Below are 18,904 nucleotides of genomic sequence, written 5' to 3'. Positions count from 1 at the left end.
CTATCTGAGTGACTAATCAACCAAACATCTCTGGGTAACAAATGTTCTCGGTCTCCTAGAAAGACCTGCTCCTTCTTGGTGTCTTGTCACAAAATGTTACCCAGTCTCAAGGTTGACGTGTCCCCTACACTTCTTTTATGATCTTCCTGCTTTTCTTGGTTACAGCTTTCCTGTAGTGCATGATACGTGGCTTGTGGATTTTCTGTTGGGACAACTCCCTATGTGCTCCAAATGGAGGGGTACGGCCTTGGGTGGTTGATAGTCTTATGGCCCAAAACTTGCAATGAATGCAATGCAATGTTGGAAGCTCTTCCTCTCACTGATGGTCCAACTCTCCACTCCTTTTGCCCTCTTCATCCCTTTCACTAATGGCCCTCCTCTCCTACTTTCCTCATGTGCCTTTTCCTCTCCTCCAGCCATCCTCAAAGGATCTCCTCTCATCCAGCCATCCTCAAAGGATCTCCTGCTCCTTATCCTTGTCCAAACACTCAGAGCCCTGGGTCTGTCCTGCCTCTTTTTCATATCCCAGCAAGGACAGTAATTGGGGCTTAATTTCAAGAACATAATTCAACTGTGTGCCTTTTGGCATGAAACTTATTTATTTATTTGGCACTTATATACCGCACCGAACCCCGAGGCATCTGGCTGCTTTAAGCTTAAGAAGTGGTTACAACAATTACAAAGTGCAGTAATGTCCAAGTACACACATTGGAAAAGCCTGACCTCATATTACATAGCGGCTACATCAAGGCATGCAGTTACAAATGGTAAAGTCCGGGTACATGAAATGGGAAAGCCTGACCTCATGTTGCAAGGCGGCTTCATCAGAACATGTAGTGATAAATAAACAGGGTTCGAGAAGATAGGAGAAACAGTGAGTGCTATGTGTGAAGTATAGAGAGGTGGGAGCAGGAGAGGAGGATCGAGACGGGAACAGCAGGGTAGAGTAGCACATTGCGATCACTGTGCCAACCAAGTTTGCGAGAAAAAGCCAACGGCGCAACCAAAAGGGAGCAACAGAAATTTGAATTGCCGAAAGCAGTTTACAGCAAGCTTAAGTCGAAATGGCAACAGCAGCTGAAAATAGGATAAATTCGAAATGGCAGCAGCAACTCAGAATAGGCTAAATTCGAATTGGCAACAGCGGCATCGTGGGACAATGTATTAAATAGTCGGACATCTGTGATACAGACTCTGACGCCACCTCTCCACAAAGCACATCACTGCCATGCACGATTCTGGGCATGGTGGGTGCTCACTGCCTCCATTCCACGAACACTGCAGACCTCTCTTAGACAACAGGAGGTGCCCGCCAGGTTCTTTCCTAATGTTGCTGCTAATTCTGTGTGTTAGTCAAAAACCTGTACATATTTCTCAAGGCATTTCTCCCTTTGATGACGTTTTGTACAGTGCTACTTGACATTAACATATTATCCTTTAAAGGAACATGGCCCCAAATTTGTATCATTCGCCAAGCTCCTGCCTCCCGCTTGTGGCAAGGTGCAGGTAGTAGGGGATCCTCCCCACTCTGCCCCTGGTCAGGATTACATAGCGGTTTATGCCACCCAGCCTCTTGGCTATGCCACCTTCCACAACCAAGGTCAGGCAGGAGACTTTGTCCCAGGACGTTTCGATGGTTTTAGTATTTTCACAGCCTACCTAATTCTTTTGTATTGCTGCCACTTTAAAATACTTCAAAGATGATTCAATATTTCACATAGACAACTGTACAGTTTGTAGGTATTGCAGTAAACACTTTTAATGACTTATAGACTTAAACAGCAGTGTTCTTTGTAGACCTTGTGATAAACATCTTCAGTGATTCATGGATTTAGTTAATTGCGCACTTTTATAACTTGGTCTGAGATACTTAACTGTTTAGTATGTGTTGTATTTCACTTTTATCTGCTTGTTCCCTTCCCATTATTTCCGTGGCCTGGCTTGTGATCAGCATTTATGTTGCAAATCTCTTTGTATGAATCCTTCAGGTTTCAGCATGCTTGAGTTTAATTTTTGTCACATCTCTTGCTCTTGTGACGTGCCACTTATTTTTGGGGTCTGCCTCTTCACTTCTACTTCATGGGTCAGCTTGCCAAATTCTGTGCTTCCCCTGTGGACTCACTCATTTCTTCACCTTCCTCATGTGGATGTCTGACTGCCAAGTGCTTTGTTGCCAGCATGGCGCTATGATGTCCTCTTTGAGCTCCAGTTCTCCACCATGTCAGTCTGTGTGGGCTGCTGGCTTCCAGTTTGCTGCTATACATATTTTTGTGGTACTTTTACTCCTGGTTTGGTCGCTATTCTTTGTTCAATGTGCCGTGCTCTATATCAGTCACTGGCATAACTGTCTTCTGAGGCATAGGCATTTGGTTTCACTGCATCTCTCGGCCCACACTCTTGCATATCAACATTGTGATCCGCATCCTCACAGTCTTAGCCTGTGGTTCCAATGTTTGACTTCCTCCCTTTCCATGACCTGACTTCATTAAAGGGCTATGGCTCTGCACCCTACCCATACAAAGATCAACACTGAAGAAATACGTAGGATGTCTCGATCAACCTGGCCAGAGAGTGGGTGATTTGTCGTAGTCTGCGTAAACTAAAGTGTGTTTCTCCAGCATGGGGTCTGGCATGGATTCACATGCTCATGAAGATTCTCTGCCGTCAGGCTGGGAATCCTCGGTAAAAGAAAAAACAGTTTCACTTTCACTTTAAAACTGTATTTCTCCTCTAAACCAATCACTGTCCTCTGGGTCATACTGCCTCCATCCAATGATAGTCCTCTCCCTAAGCTCCACCCCTGGTGACCACCTTCAGGTTTGTACTGCATGCTTCAGGTTTGGGAGTCCTCAAGTTGTTCTCAAAGCTTTTCTTGTATTTTTCAGATTTTTATGTAAAATATTTTTATGTAAAATAGTTTAACATTTTGACTAATTTTTATTTATTTATTAACATTTCTAGAGCGTGTTACAGCCGGAGGCATCGTGGCACTGTTACAAGACAGCATGCTTAGTTACATAATAACATTCTTAATTACATACAGAATACACGAGGGAGAGAAGGGGAGGCACGCAGCAGTGTAGGGGAGTAGGGTTGTGTTAGTTAAAAAGTGTGGTTTTTAGCATTTCCAGAAGGCTGGGAGGGAGCTCTCAGCTCTGAGTGTGTTGGGTAGGGCATTCCATATTTTCGGTGCTATATGGGGGAAGCCGATCCCACCCGCTTTGGCCCTTTTGATGGGAGGGATGCGCAGTTGGTTGGCATGGCAGATTCTTTTAGGATGTGAGGAGGTGGCCCTGATGATGGTCTCTGACAGGTAGGGTGGGCTGTGAGTGTTAAGCACTTGTGTTGTGTTTTAGGGTAAGGGTCTTGAAGGTTATTCGTTCCTTCACAGGGAGCCAGTGAGCAGCTCACCTGGCCTGCGATATGTGCTCTCTTTTAGGGATGTTTAATGCTGCTCTGAGAGCATTATTTTGTATGACTTGAAGTTTATTTAAGTGTTTTGTCGGGGTGCCAGCTAGAAGGGCGTTAGAATAATCTAGTTTAGCCCCAATGGTAGCTCTGGCTATTTAGAGGCAATTCTGTTTGGATAGGAAGGGTTTTTCTGCATTTATTAGCTTAGTGGCGTGGGCAGATGCAGAAGCAATGGCGCTGATCTGTCACGTCCTAGATAGAGTGGTGTCTAAGTAAACCCCTAGGGTCTTTACTGAAGAGGAGACCGGGATGATGGAGTTATCGATGGTGAAGTTATAGTATTGTTTACCAAGTCTGGATAATGTTTCTTTAGGACCAATAATAATAATCTTGGAATACACAAGGGAACTCTCACTACATTGGCGAAAATGGTCTTCTAGCGAATATCAGAAAGTTTTGCTTAGTAGCCCTGCAAGAAACATGGCTAACTGGAGCATGTGATATCGATGGCCGATGCACGTTTCAAAGTAAAGCAGTAAAAGGTATTAGAGGGTGACCTAAAGGAGTACTACTCACAACAATTAAACATCCCTGGGTAGGCAAAATTATAAGATGGTCTACCTCTATGGCTTTGGCAGTAGATGTGGAGTGTAAATTGCCGCAGGTATCATTTTTTGTGCTAGTGAATATTTATAACTCGCTGAACAGTACTTTTAGTAAGGCTAACATAACGGTCTTGAGAATCCTCGCTGATAATGATCCAAATGGCCCTTTTATAGTGGGCAATTTGAATGTTAGGATAATCTTTTTGAATGATCAGATACCCGATTCCCAGAAATCTGAGCAAATAACCACCGGCTTTTCTAACAGTGTTGGCAAATTGTGGGTTACCCTGTTAAACAAATATCTACTGATTGTTCTTAATGGTAACACAGCTGAGGACTGCAATAGTAGTGCTACTCGTGTAAGTGGTTCTAGTTTGAGTACCCTGGACTATATGATAGTTAATAAAAGTGCTTATCCATTGGTGCAAGACATGGCAGTTGGCTGCCGGGAAGGAAGCGATTATCTTCCCCTCTATCTCTTATTATTCTCCACTAAGTAGAAAGCCAAAACAGAATATCAAGTGAATGGTGATATTGGGGTAAACTGTGCAGGGAATAGAATAACCTGGAATCCCACTAAATTAGAAAAGGTCAAAATAATATCAGAACTTGAATTTACAAAATGTTTAGAAACCACAGAGACCACTTCTACAGATGTGTCAAACATGCTGATTCCTAAATTTGAACAGTTGGTTGAAACCATAAAATCAGTCACAATGATAAAAACGTAACTATAAGTCAAATAGTGAACGATGGAACCCATCGCATGCGAAAAACCGCATCTTTGACACTGAAATACACACAGCAAAAAAACTACTCGGAGCTACCATAAGAGAGCTCCAATATGATAAAAGCATAGATGCTGCAGTTAAGATACGCATGGCCAAACAGCAATATAAAGTATGGCTTAGAGGCCATTGTAAAAGTAAAAGGGAAGAGAGTTGGCGTAATCTTGCAGTTCAGGCGAAAAATAAAAATAGTCAAGGAATGTGGTCTTCTATAAATAATACTAAAAGGAAAACGCTGCCTATTAATGGTGTGTCTGAGTGCGATTGGGCAACCCACGTAAAAAAGTCACTGGGTACAACAGTGGGTGAAGAAGTAAGTGACCCTAGTGATGTAACTGTATCGCATGGTACTTATACTCTCGAAATTCTAATTAAACTTAAGAATTACCCAATTCGAGAGCAGTAGGCCCTGATGGCACATGCAATGCATTGTTGCGCCTATCACCTGACAAATGGGCCCAAGCATTAAACATTTTATTCTGATGGATAGGAACCAGTGGCCAGATCCCGGAATCCTGGCGTAGAAGTATAATTTTACCTATCTATAGAAAAGGAGAGTGAAAAGACCAAGACAATTATAGAATGTTGGCTATGCTTGACATTCCTGCAAAAATATTTGCCAAAATGTTACTCATAGAATTAAATCATTGGATTGCTACTCACCACATCCTTCCATCGTATCAATGAAGTTTTAAATTAGGTTCATCAACTACCCATAACATTGCGATCCTAGTAGCTGCAATTGAATACTCTTGGACGTGTCGTAAGCTGCCAGTATACGTAGCTTTTATAGACTTTACTGCAGCTTTCGACACAATAGTGCGCAGTCGACTCTGGGCTAAATTAAAGGCCTGGGGAATTCCACCAGGGTTATTGTATATGATTCAACTATTATATAATGACACCTCAGTAAGAGTTTGTCTCGATGCAGAAGGTAAATTGTCTGAATCAATAGCAACACTGCGAGGAGTCGAGCAAGGCTGCATATTAGCAGCCATGCTTTTCCACCTTTACCTTGCTGATTTTATGAGAGACTATTTAGAGCCTCATAGGATGAACATTAAGATTGGAACAAGAAAATTAGGCTGACTAGGTTATGTTGACAACCTCTTGCTGCTAGATTATACACCTAAATGACTACAAGTAAAGCTTGATGCACTCGAAAGAGTTGCTGCTATGAATCATCTTATTATCAATATAGGAAAAACCAAGATGATGAAGTTTCACAGCAAATTACAACCCAGTAATAATAAGACTTGCAAGTGGTCTATTAACAGATAACCGATTTGAGATTGTAGAGCACTATAAATACTTGGGTGTAATTATTGATAATGAGCTTTGTTGGAAACCACACTGGCAAGAAACGAAGAGGAAAATCTTGAGAGCTACAATGACGCTGAGTAATTTTATAGGCTGCCAAGGAAACTTTTCTAGAAGCACCATTTTAATGTTATTTTCTGCAAAGATTGTCTCATGTTTATTACATGGGGCTGAAATTTGGGGGAGTTACTTTTTAAGAGAATTGGAGAAATTTGAAGCCAAAATTATATGGATATTGCTGCGAATGCCTAAGCACTTATTTTGAGAATATATATATTACAGGAATGCAATATAAATAGTGTAAGCAGCATAGTAGAATATAAGATGGCTAAACTATATGTGAAACTGATTAGACTAGACAATGATACATTTATTGTTGACTTGATTAAACAGTATGAAAAACTAAAAAACCAACACAATTTCAGAACAATCCATAGATGGTGTTTTACATATCTCAAATGGGCCAATAAAGATATCCATAGTTGGCCATTATATTTTATTGTAAAGATTAAATGGGCTCTGAAACGGTTAATATATGGTCACAATAGAGAACAAAATATGATCAATCTTGCGACCAAAACTAATAGCGCAATGTATTTAGAATTCCCGTCTGAGATAATGTGTAAACCAACCTATCAGATGGTTTTTCCAGACTTTAAAGCGACCAGATGCTATCTGTTTAAATTCAATATGTGTAACACCTTGGAAATTCTAGGAGCAAAATTGGGAATTCAAAAATAATTTAGATACTCCAGGCTATGTGGATTGACTATTATTGAATCAGCCAAACACATATTATGCAATTGTGAAAGTTTGCTTTCTCTGTGGTTAAAATATCTATTGGCATATGATAATTCAAAGAATAATGGAAACATAACTCGTATATGGGAAACAATGTTGAAGGGTAATGATATGAATTTGATTTTTATATGATGACATTTTATGATGTAGCTGTATCTATTTTAAAAGACTTGTCATCTGGCATTCTGTTTTAATGGGATTAAGTTTTACTATGAGAAATATTTTAGATTATTGTGAAAGATTTGTATTGATGGAATGTATGTATATTTTTGTATATGTAAAGCCTTGTTGGCTGTATGCATATTACCAATAAATAATCTCAGTCTTATCTCCATTGAGACATAATCCATTTGCCGCCATCCAGGCTTAGATGGTGGCATATATCAAATGGAGGGCTGCGGCATCTTGGTCATAAGAGCCTGAGAGTGGAAGGAGTACCTGCGTATCATCGGCGTATTGTCTAAGCTATGCCGAGGGAGTCACATTTCTCAAGAGCAACTTAGTTAACAGGTTGTAGAGAGTGGGAGCTGTGCATGAGCCCTGAAGGACTCCACAATGGATGTTGTGGGGCTGCACTCGCCTGGTTAGAGAAAACCTTTTTGGCTCTTCCTTCTAGAAAGGATGTGATCCACGAGGAGGCTTCTTTGGAGAATTGTGCTGCATGAGTGAGATGTGAGGTGAGAATCTTGAGATCCACAAGATCAAAGGCGGCCGAGAGATCCAGAAGTAGGTGGAGAGCTGGCTTACCTCTGTCCATAATTTCTGTTATTTGGTGTTTAAGGTCTAGAGGGGTGGTTTCTGTTCCATGGCCTTTGCGGAATCCTGATTGTCCTTTGCCGAGGATGGAGTTAGATTCAAGGAAATGTTCAATCTGGTTGTGAGCCGCTTTATCCAGTATTTGTAGGAGAAACGGGACGGTCGTGATAGGTCAGTAGTTATTAGGGAAGTTAGGGAAGGTACGATCTAGGGATGTTTTTTTTTTTTTAAAGTGGGCGCACCCACGCTTCTTTGAAGCTGGGCGGGACAGTACCTGTTTTAAATGAGGCTTTAATGAACACTGTTAAGAGAGGTGCCAGGGAGTCAGTGCATTTTTTAATAATGTTAGGAGGACAAATGTCTCCTTTGCACATAGATGGTTTCAGATGTTTGGGGAGGTCGAGGACTTCCGATTCTGTGACACCTTGGAAGGAAAGGAGTAGGCCATTGGGGTTATAGGAGGGGAGGCTGGACAAGGGAGGATGGTCGTGGTTGTGTAGGGCTTTGAATTGTGCCTGAATTTTTTTCTTGGACTAGTTCTTTTTTTGCTGAGCAGGGCTACTTGTATGCTCGAGCATCACGCTTTGTCTTTGATGATCTCGTCCGGGCTAATGGAGGGAGAGATTAGGTCTTTGAAAATGGCTAATATTTCCCTGGATTGAGAGTTAGCCTTAGAAATCTGTGAATTAAAGGAGTGCGATTTGGCTTTAATAATCTCTTTTTTATATTTCATGGATATCCTTTTGAAATCTTCCTTTGTGGAGTCACTCAGCTTGGATTGCCACTTGGTTCATGCATCACGTTTACTGGTACTCAGGGCCTGTAGTTCATCTGTCAACCATGAGTTAAAGTGCATTGATTTTTTTTTTCTCTCTTTTGCATTCGATCGGGGCTATGGCGTCGATTGCTTTGGTAAGGGTGTCACTGTAGATATCTGCTAGTGCGCTGGAGTCACTAGAGAATGGAGGCCTAAGTTTTGGGTTTTCTAGAAAAGGACAAAGGTTGTCCTTATTTAATTTTTTTGAGCTTCTAACCTGCGCTGGTGGCGCATAGGTGAGAGCTTTGGTAGTTGGGGCTGTAGAAATGGTATATTGGATACAGTTATGGTCGGTCCACAGGTAGGCAGAGTTGAAGCTGACAGTGGTGGAGCAGTTGTGGTCAGCCACACAGTCAAGGGTGCAACCTTTGCAGTGAGTCGGGCTGGTGACTTTTTGTATGCATCCCAGGTCATTGAGTTCCTTGACTAGGGCTGAGGCTGCTTTGTCTTTAAGATCATTTAGGCCTAGATTAAGGACACTGAGTTGAATGGTTTTATATGAGCTTTCGAGGTTATCACCTAATAAGTGGAGCAGATGTCCTTGGAAGACCAGGGCTAGGCCTGGGGCCCGGTAAATAAGATGTACATTTATGGTGCAGTTAGGCGACATGGATAGTTTGGCAGATATAATGTCCGCGTTGCAATCCCATGGGAGATTGCTCGGCCTGATGGAGAGGGCATCTTTTGTTATAAGGGCTACTTCTCCTCCTTTCAGCTGTTGTCTGTCTTGTCGGAGGATGGAGTATCCAGGTGGGAGGGCTAGTGAGGTAGCCGGACCAGACGCCTCATGGAGCCATGTTTCCATGATGGCAACTGATGGCAAGTAAGTCTAGATCATGAATGGTTAGGAAGTGGATCTCCAAAGCATGGGCGGGGAGAGAGCGTGAATTTATGAGTGCACATTTAAGAGGAGGTGGAGGTGTGCTTTTTTTAGTAGGGTGAATGGAGGGAGAGGCTATAGGCCGAGTGTGGGAGACACCAAAATGGGAGGACGAGTTTACTAGGTTTGTAGTGTGGGTTTTGAGCGCACGGATGGAGTTAATGGAGATGACTGGAGTCCACTGAGAGGGTGAAGTTTCCGACAATATGTATGTGTATTTGGCTCTAGTACAGTTGATGGCATAGGTGCGGTGCGAGTGCCCAGCCTTAGATTCTTTGTGGCTGTGGGCATGGGGAGACTGTGGTGCTGTAGAGGTAGGGTGGGAGACCTGAGTCAGGAGAGTCTGGAAGCTATGTGGGCCGAGAGGCCGGTTGTGGCAATGGGGCACCTAGGAGGGGCCATGTTAGTAAGGGGGGCGTACTGCGGGTAAGTATGGGTGGTAGTACTCCGCTCCCGTAGGGGAGTGTAAGAGGGATAGATAATGTTGGAGTTCTGCTTAGTTAACGGAGCAGAATTAAGGTAGGTGAATAGGGCAGACAATAGAGCTAGAATCAGGTGCCAGGTTAATGTAGTAAGGTGTGTGTGTTCTGCCGCGTGGGTAGGTGGAATGCCTGTGGACTGGTCTTAGAATGCATTGGAGACACTGGTTGGCTAGTAGCAGGTAGCTAGGGAAGGTAGTGGTGGGTCTTGGCAGGCACGTATGCAATCAATATAACAATGGGTAGGGCATACACATTAGGTAGTCAGAGTAGCAATAGGTCACATATGCATCCAACAGCAGTGGGCAGGGCCGGCATATCATGTCCAGAGGCATACTGGCTGAATGTATAAAAAAACGGTTTCTGCGCCAATCTAAAAGCAATGGGGTACAGCATTTAAGTAGTCCTGGCAAGTGACAACAATGTGCATGGCTGGTAAGGGCAAAGAACTGCAAAGCCAGCTAAAGTAGCATCGCGCCCAGGTACACGTGGGGAGGGAAAGTCCCACCTGTGAGCAGACTTAGTCGATGCAAGTACATAGGGTAGTATATCGAAACAATGCCGAGCAGTAAGCGCGCCTTACTGGTCGAGCTAACGCAACACGTACCTCCAGATAATGTTCAGAAGTGGGTGTGGACCAGAAATTTCACAAGGATGCGCTTGGTGGGCATAGGCACATGGTCTTCTCTATGACAGATTATTGATGGTAATACTTCAGTAAGAGAAGTTTGCTATGAGTGCCGTAACAGTGCTAGTAGCGACATTAGCAATAACAATATTTATTTGGTAAAAAGTGATGGTTAATGAAACGTATAGCTACGCGGTCCCGTGCTGACGTGATGTGTTGCATAGAAGACAGTAGAGACATAGGTGGGGGTCGAGCTTAAGCAAGTTGGACGCAGTAACGACGTGCTAATACGTTTTCAAGTGTGACGTTTGTTCTATGACAAGCTTACTGCATGGTATAGATTGTAGCGGATACTTGAGATTTCATTCGCTTACTATAGTTCTCGTCGGCTATTAGCTATGCAGGCGGGTAGCACAGGGTGTAGTGCATCAGGCAGCCTGTAATCCCTTTTGTGCGTACGGGTGAGGGGGTAGAGGGTTGCACGCGGCTGGGGTGAAAAAAGTCCTGCAGAGTGTTGTCCTGTGGCCGGGGTGGTCCAGACAGGAGACGCCTTGTGTTTGTGTGGCCTATGATGAGGGGGACCCAGCTATCGCCTTCCGGTGGGCTCAGGCAGCCTATAAGCAGGCCTGGTATGATTGCTAAGCTACTGTTAGTAAACCAATAGCGAGGATGTAGCAGCGGCCATTTTAGGTGCTGTGTTGAATCAGAATGGCAGCTCCATGAGAACAGTGATGGCCAGGCAGAGTGGGCTCACCTCCCACGGAGGTATATTTCAGATTTTTGCTTCAATATCTTTGACGAAGGACAGAGGTTGGCAGCAGGAATCCGCTACCGGTGAAGATCTTCATCCACCGTCGGATCGTCATCGAAGTGTCAAGAACGCCTTGCCTTGGGGTCTACTTCGCGCCTTTTCAACCACGAGAGAGGAGAAGGAGAGTCGGTCTCTTCAAACTCTACGTGAAGTGTGGATTAAGGAACGTCTTTGTGGAAGATCGGCATCATAAATGCTTGTATTGCCTTAATCCGGACCACGTTGAGGAGGGATGCGAGGTGTGCTGTGAAAACAAAGAAAACCTAGAAATTCCACTGCAGCAGACTGTCGGCACGGCTCAAGTCGAGCAAGGCCACTGACTCAGCCACAGGGCAGAGTCAATCCTTATCTAGGACTGGCCGGTCCGAGGAGCAAACTCCCTCCGAGAGGAGGTCGAGATCCTTTGAGGATGCCCCACTCTCGGGGGTCCAAGAGAAGGCAAAGCTCCAGCTGCTAGCGCTGCTGGGTTTGTCGCTGATGCAGGACCAAGTCAGGCAGAAGGCGATCGCCATCACCAGCAACTTTTACGGTGAGCCTAACATTGAAAGGATCCTATTCAAAGAGGAAGTCCACAAACCCAGCAAACCTCTGGGTGTCCGTTGATAAGCCGACGAAGGACAGGTCCGGGGAGGTCTCGTCGAAGCTGGCCAAGATCTCGCAGCATGCCAGGTCAACAGAGTCGATGACAGCAGCGCCGACAAAAGCAGCAACGAGCTAGTCATCGTCAAAGTCAACGACATCTGCTGCGATATCACTGCAGGAGAGTGGGTCAGCTAAGGTGGTGGCGGCCACTCCACGTTTGTCTTTTCCCCCGAGGTGAGATACAGCTGCGGAAGTAGCGATGAAGGTGACGGCCACTGCGGGATGGGGAATGGACCTGGCAACCGCAGATCCAGCAAAAAAAAAGAGAGGGAGAGAGACAGACAGACCCACCGACCCTGGTGGAGCGTCCCGGTACGTGAATCAAGGGGCTGTCCCAGACAGACCAGAGTGGATCTGCTCGAGTACCGACAAAGACAATTATCTGCAGTATCATTGCTACACAGATCACGAGGGATCACCTGCTTGCAAGAGGAGACGCGTCAGCCCAGACCTGACTCTGCTGGCTACGTTCAACCCTAGACATAGGGACGTATCTCTGGATATTCTAACGACCCTGCACACACTGGTCACCGAAATCCAGCAGAGGATACCTCTAGGACCTACGCCTTCACTGGACGAGCAGGAGCACCCGAGGGTAAGCTCGCCCCCTTGAAAGAAGGCGGCCAAAGGGTGCCCTGGTCTTAGCCATCATCCGACTCCTCCAACTCCACCTCGTCCGAAAAGACCATGTTGTACATCCGGAAACAAGGGGGGACCTGCTGACCGGCGCTTTCCAAGGAAGCCCAGCACCTGTGGTGCTGGACTGTTCATCAAGGCATATTCCTCATCCCGTTTCATCTAGCGGGAGTCAAGAGCACAATCACGGACTCGTTCAGCAGGGAACGGTGTTCTTGCCAGAGTGCGAACTTCTGCAGCACCAGGTTAATTTTCTATTCATCAAATGGGGCCAGCCCCAGATCAATATCTAAGTGATAGCGGCGAACACCAAGTGCCAGAGGTTTGCCAGCAGGTTCCCTCAACTGAAGAGCTTGGGGGACGCGTTCTTTTTCCCGTGGGAGGGACGGTTTCTATATGCTTTCCCCCCCCATTTCCACCCCTCTTATGTGTGATTAACACACTCACAGTGCCACTGCAGGATGATATTTGTCGGCCCAGGGTGGCCGAGGCAAATCTAGTGTCCAGACTTACTCTGCCCGTCATTGGCCCCATCCATCAAGCTGCCACTGTCCCCAAATCTTCTCACCAGAGAAGGGGGTGGATGATTCTGCTTCACAACAGTCTCTGAATCTGAGGGTATGGCTGCTGCAGCCCTAGAGTTTGGAGGTTATGCTTTACCCACAGAATGTAAGGACATCCTGGCCAGGGCCAGAGCCTCGTCAACGTGGAAGTGCTTCTCCATGTAGTGCTGGAAGATTACCCCTCTGCGTGTCACGGCCCATTACTTTTACCATACTTGATTTCCTTGGCCAAAGCCGGACTGGCTCACACCTCTATCAAGGTACATCCCACCGCCATATCCAGGTACACCAGGTCGCCGGGCAGACCTTGGCTGTGGTATCACATGCTCGTGAAGGGGTTCCTCAAGGGGCTCTTGAGGACTTTCCTGCGAGTGAAGGTTCCTGCACCAGCTTGGGAGCTCAATGTTGTGCTAACTAAGCTAATGGGAGCGCCCTTAGAAATTATGCATCAGGCTCCGCTGAAGCTTCTCTTGTGGAAGACGACTTTCCTCGTCGCAATCACATCGGCAAGGCGGGTCGGTGAGATTCAGGTCCTGTCTTGCAAACACCCTTACTTTTCTTTCCACGCTTCAAGGGTGTTACTGCATACACACCCCACCTTTATGCCAAAGGTACTGTCGGAATCCCACCTCAACGTACTATTGGTGTTACCGGTCTTCTTTCCGAATCCGTCGTCACAGGCGGAAAGTGCCTTGCATTCACTGGACATCGCTCATGCCTTCTACGTGGCACGTACAAAGGATTTTCAGAAGACTTCTCAGTAGTTTGTCAACTTTGGACCTGTAAATCAGGGAAAGGCCTTGTCTGCAGACGGTTCTCCTACTGCATCATGCACTGTCATCGACTGGCATGCAGGTCGCTGCCAGGCTGTTCGAGAGCTCACTCCACCAGAGCCAACACAGCTATGACAGCGTTTCTCTCTGGTGTGCTCCTGCTCGACATCTGTAGGGCTGTTACGTGGAGGTTCACACACACCTTCACAAGGTTCTACTGCATCGACAGGGATTCCAGGGAGGAGTCCCGAGTCAGCCAAGTGGTGCTACGCAGCCTGTTTGTTGGCAGTGAGTCTGTCCCGGTGGTGAGTGTTTATTACTTCTGTTGAGCTTTGCCACCTTCCGTGGTTCTGTTTATGTACTGCTGTGTAATAATTATTTATGAGCATGTGAATCCATGCCAGGCCACATGCTGGAGAAGGTTTCTTACTTACCTGTAACAATTGTTTTCCATCCTGGGTCTGGCATGGGTTTGCATGGGTCCCTCCTTCCCCTCTGTGGCTCTTCTTGGTTCATACTGCCACTTTACGTGCTTACTAAATCTGAAGATGGCCACCAGGGGGTGGAGCTTAGGGAGAGGACTGTCATTGGATGGGGGCAGTGTGACCCAGAGGATAGTGACTGGTTTAGAGGAGAAATACAGTTTTAAAATGAAAGTGAAACTGTTTGTTTTTTCTTTTACTGAGGATTAAATATTCATGAGCATGTGAATCCATGCCAGACCCATGCTGGAGAATAGTTACAGGTAAGTAACTTAAACTGTACCTGTCCATTCACGCTTTCAAACCCTAGCCACGAACAAGTACATTTCTTAAAATAACATGGAATATCGGCTGCTTCACATAAGTTATGGTTCCAGTATAATTTTGTACTTTATCAAATGTACTTTCACACCAGCCCTGACATACTTGAACATTAGTTGTCCACTCCAGAGTTAAACATGATTTTTATTAGACTTTTATATGTATGTGCATAATCATTTGATGTAAAATATTGGCAAGCGCTAAAATAATTTCTTGAAAACTTAATATTATTCAACGTAATAATTTTTCTAGATGCGCACATCGACAAAGCTTCATCTTCAAAACCAGAGGAAACATTTTATGATGTTGATGAATACAACCCTTTTAAAGAGCCAGAAGATGAAAATTACTTGAACCCATTTGATGAACCTGATCCCGAGACTGAGTTAACATTTCACAGCATAAAAGACTCAATTCCTCAACCTGCTAAAAGGAAAAATGCTCGGCCTGTGGATATGAGCAAGTACCTTTATGCCAATATATCCATAACAGTGGATGACGAGCTAGACGAGTAAGTATAATTTTGTTCAACGATTATTAGAAATGTGTCACACTGGAGTTAGATTGAAAGTTAAAATGTATAGCTCTGAAACTGCCAGATGGATATATGCCTTGCCTCTATGGATTTCAAAATCCTCAGATGTTTTGTGCTAAATTAACCCTTATAACAGTAGGACAACTGCTCGTTGAAAGTGATGGCACTGGAATGAATATCTTGCAACTCATGTTTTCTAGTGGAATCGGGCAAGGTTACCCCAGTTACAAACCTTATATTGGGATAATTATGTTAATTATGTTAATGTAATCACCCTTAATACATATTTACGATCATAAACACTGCCTCCTTCCAGCCAGGCCACAAATTGATTTTCATAGCTGAAACTGCAAATCATGGTTTAATGTGCTTCTATATTGCAAACGGATTCAGATCCTTACCATCTGTCTGATTTGTTGAATACCTTGAAAGGTATCCCATACTTACAGTGGTACCCCTTAAATATATTGGGGTACCCCTATTCACGCTCACACCAGATTAAGAGTTCACCCCTCTAGGGAATTAAGGCCAAGAGTCTATCTTGCAAGGATAACACATTTAATCTGTACAAAAATTAGGATGGGTCGTGGCAAAAGACTCTGCTACCCGACCAGCATTCTGTTTTCTGTGGCTGGCTCTTCCAGACTGATGCCAAACAAGTGCCTTATATACTGTTCAACTTGGTTACTGGATTCTGGCATAGCTCAGCCAAAACTGTTCTTCTTGCCTTACAATCAATGCTGCAGTCTTCCTTCTTGCATATCCAGGTTACAAACTACTGCTGCTTATGCAGGAATACATTGTAGCTCCTATTTATCATCATTTGCTATATTATAAAGATTTATATATAAACAACCTTCCGGCCATACTCTCAACACTTTACTCAATATGCTTCTATTTTATCTGGTCCAGTAATTCTCCTAAAAACCTTATTTTCACATAATGTTGCATTGTGTGCATGAGCATGTACTTTCTCCTATTCTTAGTCTACATGGGCTTTTCATGGACAGAAAACAGCTGCTGAGTTACCTCGTGCTCTCTGCCCGCCTTAGCGAACACTATGGCAGTGCCTGTAGTCTATTTTTAACACAGGCTGCATTCCTTTTGGCATAGAGGATTCTGCTCTTTACAATGCTTTGAGAAAAATGAACTAGAATTTTAACATTTTTACAATTGTATTCAGCTAAATAGTTATTTGCACCTTATATTTAAATACTAACTATATTCATTTAATGGCAACCCATGTCTGTATGTGATTATATTTGCATGAACAATGTATAGCGTTGTGCAACCCTGATATCTTTCTCCATTATTCTGACAGTTTATCACTCACTACAACTTTTCATGTCCAGCTCTACTGCCTCACACAGTGGAACCGCTGTCATCTTTCTAAAGATGTTCTACAATTTTATTCCCAAAATTTGTTTTTTTCTAATGTTTTGGTAAATCCAAATTTACCGTTTTCTCTTTTTAATCATCTGAAATACTACTGTTTATTTTGATATGGTAACCTCCTCAAACCTAATCCTATAGCTGTGTGATGGAAAGCACGGAGGCTATATGGCAGTGTTGTTCAAACTGTAGGGCTGCCACCCCTCAGGGGTCCAGAGGTTATCCAGGGGAGGGGCTTAATGTTCTTTCAAAAGGCAAGATGTTGCCTCCTTTTATTAGAAAACAGTTCTGGCAATTGGGTGACCCCATCAACATTCTTTTTACCCAGAGGTGACTCAGCATATAAATGGTTGGTAACCACTGGTATATAGGCTGTAGACTCTGTGGTTGAGGAGACTTCCCTGTAGGCCAGTTCACTCCTCGTCACTGACGGCCTATTCTTTCTCTTTCCTCTCTTGTTAAGGAGGGCCTTTACGCCCCCTTGTCCTGCCACACAATCCCATTCTGCTGCACACCTCACCTTTTCATCTATACATCAATGATGGTAAGGGGTGAATGTTCACCTGCATATCCTCTTCTACCACTCGGCAAACCTCCATCTCCATACTGCGCTTCTACTGGAATGCTCGTCCACCCCATATTCTGCTCTCTGCACCATGCTAGAGTGGACAGACAGCTGACACCACATCTTTTGACACTTTGCAGTTTGACCACTTTGTCAATTAGCAGTCGGAATTCAGCGTATTGATATTCAGAAGGTCGGGATTCATGGTTGGAGGGAGAAACATATGCGAGTGCCTGAAAACTGGTGGATAAAGTATAAAGGCTGATTGGCGAACCTTTAATAATAATAATAATAATTTAGCATTTATATAGCGCTACAAGCCCTCAGGTATCTGAGCGCTGCTCCTCACAGGATTCGAACCTGCGTCAGCAGGCTCAGCACAGATGTCAAAGGGATTGTTCTACTCGCTGTGCTATCAGACCGTTTCATGTTGATCCATTTCCTTTCCCTAGCCAACTCTAGTTTGGTGGTAGCTATTGATGTTTCATAATAATGGGTTTAAAGATCCACTTCGAATTGCAGAGACTGAGTGAGGCAAGCATGCAATAACTGACTTTGGGTGTGTTTGAAGCTCTACCTTTTTCTTCCTCCCTGGAAAAGTGTAAAGGTAATGGGGTGAAATGGGACAAAACCATAGGAGTAACATGTAATTTTGAAGTTGACCACATGAGGTGTTTCATTAGCCGAGCGGCTATTTATCCCACAGTACTCAACACTTTTTTGAGGCATAAAAAATAAAGTATGAGGTCTTGATCATGTATGAAAACCCCAACAGTGTATGTGACTTGTCGCCATTTTGATGGTGGCAAACTGGAAAATGTTGAACGCAAATTAGTTGGAAATAGTGTTTTAAATAGTGACTGAGGGGAGCTTAAGTAGAGAGTATGAGCTGGTGGTGATTAACATGTTGCAACCACAAAAGTGATGGGTGGAAGGTTTTGAATGAATCTGAACCACTGGCATTGTTCCGGGCAATCTTCCACACCACCGATTTTTAGCCCGTCTGCGCCATTGAAAAAGGGGTCCAGCCATAAGCAAATCAATCAGGTGCTGCCATCAATGGTAGCCGCCCAGCTCGAACTGCTAGGCTAGGTCCCCTCTGCACAGAAACACAAGCAACCCCAGACATATTTTGGCCTTGTTGGGCCTCCTCAGTGAGGTGCAGCTTGGTTCCCTATGGTTAATATGTTGCAACATCCTTGATCACCCAAATGTGAAATCCACTTGTCATTGGCCACCAGAATTTTAACATTCTTGCAAGGCAGAGATTCGCAGACTCACATATTGTCTCCTGACTTAAACTATTGATCCATGCCTTTGTGTCGCTGCTGTTGGACTATTGATCCATGTCTTTGTGTTGCTGCTGTTGGACTATGTAAATTTGATTTATGCAAAGTACCACCACCTTGTCTTAACAGAGAAACCCGCAGCCGGTTCATAGTGTAATTGCTATAATGATACTGCATGTTTCTCGCTACTAGCTGGCTGTGGTTTTCCTTTTGGGGAGTACAAGTTAGCCATCATCTCATTCAAATCTTTGCCAGAACATGGGCCACTCTATCTACAGTCCTGTTTGTTGTGGCAGAGGGATTTATGCATAATCAAAGGTGCTCAAGACGTTGCAAGTCAGTGTGTCGTTTCATGTGATGCTTGGGTGGTTGCGCTCCGCCAACATTATGCACCTGAAAGAGTCACAGGA

The 18,904-nt window shown here is 44.3% G+C and overlaps 1 protein-coding gene across 5 annotated transcripts in view; it reads left to right on the top strand.

The window, feature by feature from the left end:
• The window catches only part of EHBP1 (EH domain binding protein 1), a 2,510,899-nt gene that overhangs the window by 868,998 nt on the left and 1,622,997 nt on the right, over window positions 1–18,904 (top strand). For all 5 annotated transcript variants that reach the window (XM_069608212.1, XM_069608214.1, XM_069608215.1 and 2 more), the window contains one exon: window positions 14,966–15,224. In XM_069608212.1, coding sequence (XP_069464313.1) covers window positions 14,966–15,224 — 259 coding nt within the window. The remainder of the gene's footprint in view (window positions 1–14,965; window positions 15,225–18,904) is intronic.

The sequence above is a fragment of the Ambystoma mexicanum genome, chromosome 4q (assembly GCF_040938575.1).
Source record: "Ambystoma mexicanum isolate Mex_15411 chromosome 4q, UKY_AmexF1_1, whole genome shotgun sequence".
NCBI lineage: Eukaryota > Metazoa > Chordata > Amphibia > Caudata > Ambystomatidae > Ambystoma > Ambystoma mexicanum.
Note: the sequence above shows the minus strand (reverse complement) of the source record. Positions and strands in the feature narration are given on the sequence as shown.